Genomic DNA, 13,097 nt, shown 5'->3' with positions numbered 1-13,097 from the left:
TGCTGGGCACTGAAAGTGTTAAGGAACACTCCAACATTTTGGGAAATTAGCTTACCGTCTTCTCCAGAGAGAGACAAGAAGATAGATACCAGTTTCCTCTCTGTGCGTTCAGTAGAAAGCTATCTGGCTGCATGTTAGCCTAGCTTAGCACAATGAATGGAAGCGGACATGGCCGGTTAGCCTTCGGGAGAGGTGTTAGTTGGACATGTCCGCTTCCATTCATTGTGCTAAGCTAGGCTAACGTGCAGCCAGATAGGTTTCTACTGAACGCACAGAGAGGAAACTGGTATCTATCTTCTTGTCTCTCTTTGGAGAAGACGGTAAGCTAATTTCCCCAAATGTTGGCGTGTTCCTTTAAGTACCATCCCTGGTCACATCCATTCACACACACACGCCGCTTCTCTCTCTTGTTGCAGCTTTGAACAGTTCTGTATCAACTACTGCAACGAGAAGCTGCAGCAGCTGTTCATCCAGCTGGTCCTGACGCAGGAGCAGGAGGAGTACCAGAGAGAAGGGATCCCCTGGAAACACGTAAGGAGGACACTTTGGTTCCACGTTCAATCTCCTTTTCTATTCTGTTTGATAACGAGAGGGATGAATGAATGAATGAATGAATGAATGAATGAATGAATGAATGAATGAATGAATGAATGAATGAAAACTTTAACAGATTGCAGAATGGGTACAATACAGTACGGCTCAATACACACAATTGTTAAGGGGATGCAGACCAGAGAAAGACGTTTGTCTTGTTTACATCAGGGTCCCCCATTTTCAATTCATAGTGACAGGGGCGATGTCTTTGCGTTATTATTGTGATAAACGATTCATACATTCATCGATGTACTTTCAAGATGGGTTCAACTTGCAACTGTGGTTGCAAACCATATCAACAGTATAACATGTTATGAGTTTCATAGGCAACTACTTGCATAGCACGAAGTCTAGGAAACTCATTATAATGTTGATTGTATAATGTATGATTTCAGATCCCTCACCCTGACTTTGCTCTCTCTCGCTCTCTCTCTGTCCTGTGTGACATCGGATTGGCTCTCTATCTCTATCTCTATCTCTATCTCTCTCTCTCTCTCTCTCTGTCCTGTGTGACATCAGATTGACTGCTTCTCTCTCTCTGTCCTGTGTGACATCAGATTGACTGCTTCTCTCTGTCTGTCCTGTGTGACATCAGATTGACTGCTTCTCTCTCTCTCTCTGTCCTGTGTGACATCAGATTGACTGCTTCTCTTTCCTGTGTGACATCAGATTGACTGCTTCTCTCTCTCTGTCCTGTATGACATCAGATTGACTGCTTCTCTCTGTCTGTCCTGTGTGACATCAGATTGACTGCTTCTCTCTCTGTCCTGTGTGACATCAGATTGACTGCTTCTCTCTGTCCTGTCTGACATCAGATTGACTGCTTCTCTCTGTCCTGTCTGACATCAGATTGACTGCTTCTCTCTCTCTGTCCTGTGTGACATCAGATCGACTACTTTAACAACCAGATCATCGTGGACCTAGTGGAGCAGCAGCATAAGGGCATCTTCTCCGTGCTGGACGAGGCCTGTATGAACGTGGGCAAAGTGACAGACGAGGTCTTCCTGCAGGGCCTCAACTGCAAGCTGGCCAAGCATGTCCATTACACCAGCCGCAAGGTAGGCAGGGTTCGCACAAGGTCCTTTAAGTGCTTAAAATGCTTGATAAAAAAAAAAAAAAAATGTCAAGGCCTGGAATTCTGGAATTTTAACAAGGTGCTTAAAAAGTCCTTGGAATTCAAATCAACCATGAAAGTTTTGTTCATCCATGATACAATTGTTCTGAATCAAGAAATTGCATATATTTTTTTTTTAAATCTAAAGTGTAACTAATTGTCGGAAATTAGTTTTTAAACCATACATATTGGATCAGATTTATTTTTTATTGGGTCCTTTTAAATGTCATTTTAAAATGAAAAATAGTGCTTGGAAAAGTACTTGAAAGTCCTTGAATTTCATTTTACAAAGTCTGGGAACCCTGGGTAGGCTACTCCAAAAGCTAATTTTCTTTTAAACGTTTTTAAATGTTAAGTGTTGGATCATCATTGCCCTGATCTTGGCAGGCAAACGTTTGTTGTTGATTGTAATCAAATGATCATGTCAACCGTGTCATTGAATGTCGACCGTGGCAATGGAACCATGGAAAATGCACAGCACGTCACTAGGGAATTCAATGAATGCTTAAACTGCACTAATTCTTTTCAACCCTACTTGCCAAGTAAGAATCTGAAATGTGATTCAGTTAATCATGGAAAACACATTTCATAACATGAGAGCAGGTTGGTTCTATTTTTAGCACTGGACCCAGTGTGCCTCATGACTGAAGCAGTAATAACAGAACAGGGACATGCTGGCCTGCTGTGCTGTGGTCTCAGCTGGCAGGAGGTACAAGGCCATGTGCTGCAGATCAGCACAGCACTCTAACATCACAGAACAGCCACCAGTGAGCTTGAGGGCATTGTTGCCATTATACAACTGTTTTATTACCACAATAAAGCATTTTTATTAATAACAAACTATAAAATCTTCTGCAAAAGTTATTATCTGGAAACCCCTGATTTCATTTAGCTGGTGTAGGAAGACAGAAATGTAGCAGTGAGAAAAGGTCAATGCGTGTGTTATCATGAGATCTTGGCACATGTTGGAATATATCTCAACCAATCGTAGTGAACTGTGGAATAATAGAAAGTCCCAAACTGTAAAAGCAGGAGCTGAAACAGGACGTGATGGTGGTAACCCGAGCAGCCAAGATGTTATTTACTTTCACAATAAGTGACCATTACTGCCAGAGCCCAATCCAGTTAGCATCCAATTATCAACTCAGTCTAGGATGGTTTACAACGGCTAATTGGCTCTAATAGCCTGTGTGTGTGTGTGTGTACGTGTGTACGTGTGTACGTGTGCGTGTGTGTACACCCAGACTGACGCAAACCAATTTATCTTCTTTACATCCCATCTCCCTGCCTGGGCTCTGACAACATGGGCTTTTAAGGTGCAGTTATGAAACTGATCTGGGGTCAGAATGTGAATTTGATGTGTATATATGAACAAGCAGTTTACACATTTATATTTTTTTATATGCCAGGCACTTACTTATCACAGTGTAGAGAGACAATTTCCAAACCAAAGAGTGACCTGCATTGCTTGCGCTCCTCATTAAATCACCTTGGTAGCCTTGGATAGTAAGCAAACTAGCTTGTTAGCTTGCAGCTTGCAGTAGTGACCCATATGTTTTAGTGAAAGATGCTAACAAAATGTTTTCCTGGAAACCTTTTCCCAGCTATATATATATATATACTTATATATATATACTTATATATATATACTTATATATATACTTATATATATACTTATGTATATGTATGTATATATATATATATATATATATATATATATATATATATATATATATATATATATACTTATGTATATACTTATGTATATAACGTTATATCTGGAAAGCTGGTCCCAATTCAGTGCTTATAGGGGAATGCCGCTCCTTTTTAATTAATTCACATAATCCTTTTTTTACGTTTCTAGAATATGAACCCCATGTGGGTGTAACAGTTCACTCAAACATGTTGTGGCCTCATAAAGCCAGAGGCCCATTCACTGTCTATGGAGCAGACCCAGATTTTACATCCCAATAACATCACCAATTAAAGGGTTCTCTCTCTCTCTCTGATTTCTAGCTTTAAGGGAGAGCGGTGTATGTTCACAAAATAACAACTGCACTGTACTGAGGCACAGGAAGAACATAATGTGAATTCAAAAAAACGGGTGGCATTCCCCTTTAAACTTCCTTGCAGAGCGGGATTTCTAAAGGGTGTGGTTCACATAACGGACACAAGAGGGCAACAGCTGTCAGAGAAAGAGCGGATCAATGTCTGACTCAACACGCTGAGAAAGAGAGAGAGAGAGAGAGAGAGAATCAATTCAGGCAGGGGTGAGAAATAAGAGGCTACGGGTGAGAGGGACCGAGAAACCCATCCGAGTAGATAAGAAAATAAACATAAAGGAAATGTGAAGAGTGTAATAGATACTGTACAGGATGACTGCACAACATGGATGTATTGATTTGTGAAAATCTCCTTTCCTATCTACATAATCCTGGAGTCATTCCCCTGCCCTCGCTCAGCCACGGGCAGGCCTGGCCAAGGTCAGGGATGGAATTGGGAAATAAATAGGAAGTGGTCATTTGGTTGCTGGTGCACTTATAAGCAGAACATGTAGTGCTGTCAAACAGTGACCTCTAGGCAAAAGAGCCCCACTTGGTACTGCACTTTGTTTATGTTTTCTGTGTTGGTCTAATATGTGGGCTGGGGTGAGTGGGGATAGGGGAGGGCTGCTATTGTTGGCCACATCTTACACTGTGAATGTCTCTATGCCTCTCTTGGCAGAATCCTGAAATTCCTCTACCCCTTCTCAGCTCCAACCCACAAGTCAGACCAAAGCGAAGAAATGTCAACAAAGTGCAATCCCAAGAGGGGATTTTTTTTGCCTAGAGTTTACTGTCTGACAACATTACAGATTCTACCATTAACATGGCTGGCATTAAATGGTTGTAATGGAAATCACCATTCTCTCAAACTCATTTGGTTGCTTATGTCCTGATTTGTTACAAATGGTTGCCCTCTTGGTTGAGGTGTTTGGGAGGCTGTGGCTGCAGGTATATAGATGAGTCTGCATGTGAGCCTGGCTCTGTGTGCAGCAGACCAAACATGATTACCTCGCTAAATCAGGAACTGCCCTCTTTGTTCATTGTTATTCTAAGGTCACGTCTCATCCTGTTTGTTGCATTCTTATGTGGCTATCTCTTCTGTTTTGACTGAATTTGAGTAGACTGTAGTACTATAGATCAGTGCAATGTGATGCTGATCACCCAGCCTTAATCACACCTTATTTACATTCAAGGCCTGGCATTATGGAGAATAGACACACATATTTGCACTTAGAGCTTCACGCCATCAAAACAATTTGCTCATCTTTCTACCTCTTACACGTCTGTGTCTGTGCATGTGTAAATATGGGCACACAAATACATGTGTGGTGTGTGCAGGTAAAGCTGCTTATCTCTCTGCATTTGTGTGTGTGTGTGTGTGTGTGTGTGTGTGTGTGTGTGTGTGTGTGTGTGTGTGTGTGTGTGTGTGTGTGTGTGCGCGCGCGTCTTTGTTCTACGAGATGGTCTGATTCTAATAATCACGGCTAAACCTTTTGTGGATGCAGGATAATGTAGGCAGGCTTCCTGGCTCTCTCATTAGTGATTCTGCTGAGCCTGTGTGTGTCTGTGGAGGTGTCTGTATCCAGAGCAGGAGACATCATGCACAAGACCTGATGGACGCATATCATCTGTATTATTATTATTATTTATTATTTATATACATATAGAATTACTCCATATGGATTTTAATATATCATGCTTTTAAGTACTGTAGTTTTAATGTAGTTGGTGTTTTTTTTATAGTGGTGAGTGTCTATGTATTGTGACTGTATTTCTGTCTTTTAACCACTGCACAAATTAAGTTCCGAAAGGAAAATTAAGTAGTTTGAAGTTGAAGTGAGTCATGAAGAAACCTTGTTTTTGTAGAATAAAGAGGGAGTGTTCGAGTTCCAGCTTATGTATTTAATAAATCTTTACCTATATTGATTAGTTGTCCCTGACACGTAGAACATGCGTTGCCAACCTGGGAACTGCATTGTAAATGTTTAAAAATGCGTCAATAACACAAATAATCAACCCGTTTTCCTTAGAAGTTGAGTTGTGGGGGAGATACAGTATGAGCTATACCAGTGATGGTACATATACAGCTCACTGTAGAACCCAGCGGATAATTCCGAGAGGCGGCTAATAGAGAATGGAAGTAGGTGACTGTGATTACATCCATGCGGATGCGCTCGGTTCAATAATGTCTCACAGGGTTTCTGTGATGTAAAGTACATACTGTTTATATTCATATCTCACTGGACCATTTCCTGTTTGTTGTTAAGGCATACACTATGTATATTTATTGGTTCTGCTTTGCCTGCATTAACATGTCCTGTTGAGGTTTGATATTAGAAATGCCTTTTTAAAGGGCTCTGGAGATCAGCAGATAATTCATACTCTAATGCGATGGTTCTCAACATGGGGTCTGGGGAGGTCATTGATGGAGTTCCAGGGGGTCCTAAGAAAAATGGGGAATAGTTTTAAATTCACTATTTCATTCACTAGAAATGAGGAAATAAACAAGAGTAACTATTCTCTGATCATAGGTTTCTCTGCTCTCCTCAACTACAGTATACTAGATATAGCTATCGTATTTTGAACATAATCATATCCACTGACACATGCCTTCTCTACTTGAACGACCACATCAAACAAGAGGTGGACGCGGGCAAATACTGCGGCATGGTCATGCTGGACCTACAGAAGGCCTTCGACACTGTCAATCACACCATTCTGATTGACAAGCTAAAAGCAATTGGTTTTGATAGTTTATCAGTGAGCTGGATACAATCCTACCTGGAGGGGAGGGAACAGATGGTGGAAGTAAACGGTACACTATCCCCCCCCCTCACAGTGAGCTGTGGTGTTCCACAAGGAAGCATACTAGGACCGCTACTATTCCTAATTTATGCAAATGACATGTCGTCAGCTTGTGACTGCAACTTGTTCCTGTTTGCGGACGACTCAGCCCTGCTGGTCTCTGACAAGAACAAGTTACAGGTTGAAAAAGCCCTCAGCTCGGAACTAGGCAAAATCTGCATATGGCTCGCCGACAACAAACTATCATTACACATGGGCAAAACAGAGTCCATTCTCTTCGGTTCAAATAACAAACTCAGCAAGACCGACGGCTTCTCGGTTACAGTGGGTGACAATATTATCACAAGGAAAGATGAAATTACCTACCTGGGTTCCATCCTAGAGGCTAATCTTTCCTGTGACAAAATGGCATCCAATGTAATAAAAAAAGTCAACCAACGAACGCGATTCTTGTACCGGATCTCCGCTCTGGTAAACAAGAATACCCTGAGGACTCTAGCAGGAGCACTCATTCAAGGGTACTACGACTATGCTTGCACCTCATGGTACCAAAGCACCTCAAAGGCACTAAAAAACAAATTACAAACATCTCAAAACAAGCTAGTCAGACTACTACTTGACCTGACTCCTAGAACCCACCTCACCCCTGCCCACTTTGACAACCTAGGATGGCTTAGAGTAGATGACAGAGTACAGCAACTTGCAATGGGCCTGGTCTACAAGATACACTACGCGACCAAGGTACCCATGTACATGTCAAAATACTTCCCAAAGGTCAGTGAATACCACGATCACAACACCAGAGGGAGCTCCACAAATCATGTAAAACCCAGATTCGGATCAAACAAGGGACTAAACACGTTTCGCAATTATGCCACATCAATGTGGAACGCCCTGCCTAAAGCTGTAAAGGAATGTGAATCACTACCCACCTTCAAAAACACTCTCAAAAAACACCTACGTGAGACTGCAATTCGAAACTGGCCCCTACAAATGTCCTAACCTAGTTGTACAGTAAATGACCAAGTAAGGCTTTGTCAATATTCCAATGTACAGTGTAAAATGTGTGTGTGTCCCCTTCCCAACCCCCCCCCCCCCCCCCCCCACCTCCAATGTACAGCCCTCACCCAACCCCACCCCACCCAACCAACCTCCTCCAATGTACAGTTTCTATGCCAAATGTATATACACTCCTTTTCTGGACACTTTTGTATCACAAACAGTACTGTATTTGCAAATCTGATATGTCATAAATGTATAGATGTAGCAGTACTGTCTATCTGTATGTCATGTATGTCATATATGTTATGATGAATTGAAAATGGGGGACCCTGATGTAAACAAGTCGAAAGTCTTTCTCTGGTCTGCATCCCCTTAACAATTGTATGTATTGAGCTGTACTGTACTGTACCCATTCTGCAATCTGTTAATAAACTTTTCAATCAATCAATCAATCAATGACAAACATTTTCTCAGATTGGGGGTCCCTGACATGAACTGCACTAATATACTATAGCTACTATGCCCCACAATGCAACATGCACCATGCAAATGAGTTCTCAGAAAGTGGTGAAAACTTCGTGGCTCCTTGAGTTCAGAGGTGTTTTCTTTTTCTAACATAAAAAGCATCATACCGTCGCTCCATGTGGAAATCTTCTCTATGGCTCTGGTGACTCTGGCAAGATAGGAGGGTGATAGATGGAAATATCTGAAGTGTGAGAGGGCGAGAGAGTGAGAGAGATTGATTGATTGATTGATTGAAAATTGTATTAACAGATTGCAGAATGGGTACAATACAGTACAGCTCAATACACACAATTGTTAAGGGGATGCAGACCAGAGAAAGACTTTCGTCTTGTTTACATCAGGGTCCCCCATTTTCAATTCATCATAACATATATGACATACATGACATACAGATAGACAGTACTGTTTGTGATACAAAAACAGTCTAAAAAAGAGAGTATATACATTTGACGATGAAACTGTACATTGGAGGAGGTTGGGTAGGTGGGGTGGAGGGGGGGGGTTGGGTAGGTGGGGTGGGGGGTGACCTGTACATTGGAGGTGGGTGGGGTGGTGGGGGGGTTGGGTAGGCGGGGTGGGGTAACTGTACATTGGATTATCGACGAAACCTTACTTGGTCCCAAGAAGAGGGTCTTGTGTATTATTGGGTTAGGACATTTACTGTACATTGGAGGGGGTTGGGTTAGGACATTTACAGGGGCCAGTTTCGAATTGCAGTCTCCCATAGGTGCTCTTTGAGAGTGGTTTTGAAAGTGGGTAGTGATTCACATTCCTTTACAGCTGTGGGTAGGGCGTTCCACATTGATGTGGCATAATTGCGAAACGTGTTTAGTCCCTTGTTTGAGCCGAATCTGGGTTTAACATGATTTGTGGAGCTCCCTCTGGTGAGAGACATAGAGATGGGTGGGAGAGAGAGAGAGAATGGGGATTTAGAGACGAGAGAGAGTGTGAGATATGCAGCGAGAGACGAGAGAGGATGAGTGTGGATATTAACCCTTTCCACAATCTTACATGTGAGACTAGAATTCTGAACATTCAAAAGATGAGGTCACTCTTTTTATATATATACTGCATTCAGGGTGAGATGTAAAAGTGACATTTTACAGGACGATTATCTGGTTTTGGTTTGGTTTGCTAACTAGCTTGTTCTTCATTCCAAGAAGGACTGAAGGAAGCAGAACTATCAGAGCGGATTATCTCATAACAAGATCCTGTCTGCCTTGCAGTAATGTTCTCTCTCTCGTCTCCAACACAGTCGTACTAGAGGACGTGGCACTCTGTGCCTGTGCTCCCCCGACTGCCTGTCATAATATGCACTTGCTGAGCACAGAGATATATAAGTCAAAGATGCCAGATTGGGTCAGGGACATTACCACTAGCCCTAGAGACCGACAGGTTTAATGCCACCCCAGATGAGGACAGACTTTGTTTGGTGTGTGAGCTAGGTGAACTTGAGAATGGGGTTATTATTTTTTTTTACTGTCCTGTCTATGAGGATTTAAGGAAGTACTTTTCTAGTAAAATGTCCTCCTTTCTTGAGCGGGAAAAACCAGGCTCCTTTTTTTTTTTAGCTGTGCTTCAGGAAGGGAACGTTTTTGTAGTGGATTTTATTTGTCAAGCTTGGGAGAGAAGGCAGAATACTTAGTTTAAAACCAAGCTGTAATCTGTATTTATGTCATCTGTATTTACGTGTTGAAATGAAATGTAATGTAATAATGGAACACTGCAATTATTAGTATTTCTGGTGTCTTATAAACCCATGAGGGTTGAGAACTTTGTGTGCATGACACAAATGTAAGAATCAATCAATCATACAGTATATGTGCACAGAGAACCACACGTTGACGCACAAATACCTTGCACACATACAAACCTCTCTCAACACCTGTACATACATGTTTATACACATGTATACAAACATGCCTGTTCTCACACTGTCACGGTACATATGAGACTGCACACGCATGCACACAGTTTCTATCTATTAGGGATGTCCCGATCACGTTTTTTTTGCTCCCGATCCGATCCCGATCATGTGATTTTGAGTATCTACCGATACCGATATTTTTTACTTTTTTATTTTTATTCAACAAACATGACCATGTTCACGTCTTAAACTCATACTGAGGCCTTAGTTTTGGTTTTAAATTGCATATCATCATTCATTTATTTATTGTCACACAGAGCAGAAGAATTTTGCCAAAACAAACCAATAGTATCCAGCTGCAGAACGGCAGACCAGCCACACTCTCGGACCCAAACGCATTTCCTTTGATTTAATTATACATCAAATTATTTATGTCAAGGATTGCAATGCCTCGCTTGAATGAAGTAAACTTTTCACCTGGATAACGTCAACATTCAGGGTGAATGTAATGTGAGAAATTGGGATTAAAATAAAAAAATTTAAAAATTATTTGGGTCTGAGAGTGTGGCTGGTCTGCCGTTCTGCAGCTGGATACTATTGGTTTGTTTTGGCTAAATTCTTCTGCTCTGGGTGACAATAAATAAATGAATGATGATATGCAATTTAAAACCAAAACTAAGGCCTCAGTATGAGTTTAAGACGTGAACATGGTCATGTTTGTTGAATTAAAAAAATAAAATAAAATAAATCCCGATTTTCTTCTTTTTTTTTCGATCCCGATCTTCGGAAAATCACGTGATCGATCACGTGATCGGATAGGGACATCCCTACTATCTATACAAACTATAACTATAAGCTATAACTATAAATATAAACTATAACTAAATAAGCGATACATAAACTATAAACTCTAAACTAAAACTATAAACTAAACTATGAAACTAAACATAATACACAATGTATATTCTATCTATACAAACTTCTAACTGTATAAATAAGCTATAGACTATAAACTAAACTAGACTAATACACAACGTATATTCTATCTCTATACAAACGTATACAATACAAGGTGTTAGCAGCAGTGTGTGTGTGTAATACATGTGCTTGTGTGGTGTGTAAGTCACTAAGGTGCTTTTGTGTGTATGCTTGTGTGATGATTGAGAGTCTATCTGTCAGTAGTCTGTTTGCCCGGTGGAAGTAAATGGTAAATGGCTGCTTTTTTATATAGCGCTTTTATCCAAAGCTCTTTACAATTTGTTACTCCCCAGTCCAGCTTCTCTGTGATGTGAAAACCTTGAAACTGGCGACTCTCCACTGCAACCCTGTTGATGTGGATGGGGTCATGCTCCGCTCCTCCCTGCCTGTAGTCAATGATCAGCTCCTTGGTCTTGTCAACGTTGAGAGTGAGGTTGCTTCCCTGGCACCACTTTGGCAGGTTCTCAGAAGCATTAAATCACAACCATATTTATGTCCAGTAACCCCAAAGAAACTCTGTAAAAAGGAGACTATGGTGTTGGAAGCTGAGCTGAATTCTATGAACAGCTTCCTTACATAGGTGTTGGGTTTGTCCAGGTGCACGAGGGTGTTATGGAGGGCAGTGTCTATTGCGTCATCTGTGGATCTCTTTAGCTGGTAGGCAAATTGGTGGGGGTCTAGGGTGGGTGGTATCTCCTTGAGGACGGTCTTCTTCTCAATCCTCTCAAGGCTCTTGCTCACTAAGGGTGTGAGGGCAACGGGGCGCCAGTCGTTCAAACAAGTGACCTTGTTCTTCTTGGGTACCGGGATGATGGTGGAGGATTTGAAGCAGGCTGGCACTTTACACTTCGCATTTAATGTTTAATCAGTTTGTTGAGGGCATGTTATGTATTGATCATTATTTTCATGCCATATTATGTTTTAATCAGTGTTTTCAGACCATGTTATTATATATTAATCAGTGTTTTCAGACCATGTTATATATTAATCAGTGTTTTCAGACCATGTTATGTATTAATCAGTCAGACCAAACATCAAGGGGCTTTTGAATCAGTGGAGCTGCAGGCTTGTTTACGCAGACCTCTCACTTGTAGTAAAGCGCTCAATACGGATGCGTCTGGGAGGATGTTTGTGTCTGTGTTTTTGCTGTGGTGCAGGGAGATCAGAGTGTCCCCAGCCTGTCTCTTCAATGTCCTTCTAGCAGCTCTAGACGTGAGACTCGGACTCATCATGATGAACACGTTTTGCATCTCAGCTGGTTTTCATTTGTGGTTATAACGTCCTTGTTTATATAATTTACTTTACATGGCCTCTGCTTAATTAAGTAACACAATTTAACTGCACCTACTACGTTTCCTCTGGTTAAAAGAAAATCACTTGAAAAAGTCTTAAGGTAGAACACATTCACAAAAATATGTATCTGGTGTTAAAATGTACCTAAGTATCAAAAGTAAAATTGCAAAGAAACAAAACAGCCAGAAATAGTATTTTTTTCTCCTGTTGTTTTGATACACTATGTGAAGTGGTAGATAAATGCAATTACTTAATTCACTTAGAGCAATGTGTTTTCTTTTGGTTCGAAGGTGAATTTTTAAATGCCATTATTTCTGTGTTCTTGTATACTTATTCCCCAATAATATCATCTGAAAACCAGGAGCCACATGGAACAAGTCAGAAAGCAAAGCCACTTGATTTTCTGCCATTTTCAAACACGGAAGCATTAAATCTCAACCATATTTCTGTCCAGTAACCCCAAAGAAACTCTGTAAAAAGTCTGTACTGTTAACGGATCGTCTGATCGATCGGTCTTCTGAATCTGGACCAGCAGTGACGGAGTGGTATCAGGTCCTCCTTAGTCTCCTTCCATTCCTCTCCTCTCCTCCTAACACTCGTCCTAGCACTCCTCTGCTCCCTCTCTTCCCCCCCTCTCTCTCTCTTCAGGTTGCTTTGATCCTTCCAGATGCGTGTTTTCAGTCCTTTAATTATTTGCTGACTCAGGTGATCCTGCTGGGAGCACACGTCATGGTAGCTTCCTTCCCCACTCTCCCTCCCTCTCCTACCTTCTCTCTTTCTCTCTCTGTTCCCTCACTTTCGCTCTCATTTACATTCAGTCATTTAGCTGACACTTTTATCCAAAGTGACTTACAAATTGTGTACAACAAGTCAG

The 13,097-nt window shown here is 41.3% G+C and overlaps 1 protein-coding gene across 1 annotated transcript in view; it reads left to right on the top strand.

The window, feature by feature from the left end:
* myo1d (myosin 1D) overlaps positions 1–13,097 on the top strand; it is a 259,403-nt gene that overhangs the window by 126,963 nt on the left and 119,343 nt on the right. The window contains exons 10-11 of the mRNA XM_084323512.1: positions 417–531; positions 1,482–1,652. Of these exons, the coding sequence (XP_084179638.1) occupies positions 417–531; positions 1,482–1,652 (286 nt within the window). The remainder of the gene's footprint in view (positions 1–416; positions 532–1,481; positions 1,653–13,097) is intronic.

This window comes from Notolepis coatsorum, assembly GCF_963971535.1.
Source record: "Notolepis coatsorum genome assembly, chromosome: 10".
Classification (NCBI taxonomy): domain Eukaryota; kingdom Metazoa; phylum Chordata; class Actinopteri; order Aulopiformes; family Paralepididae; genus Notolepis; species Notolepis coatsorum.
Note: the sequence above shows the minus strand (reverse complement) of the source record. Positions and strands in the feature narration are given on the sequence as shown.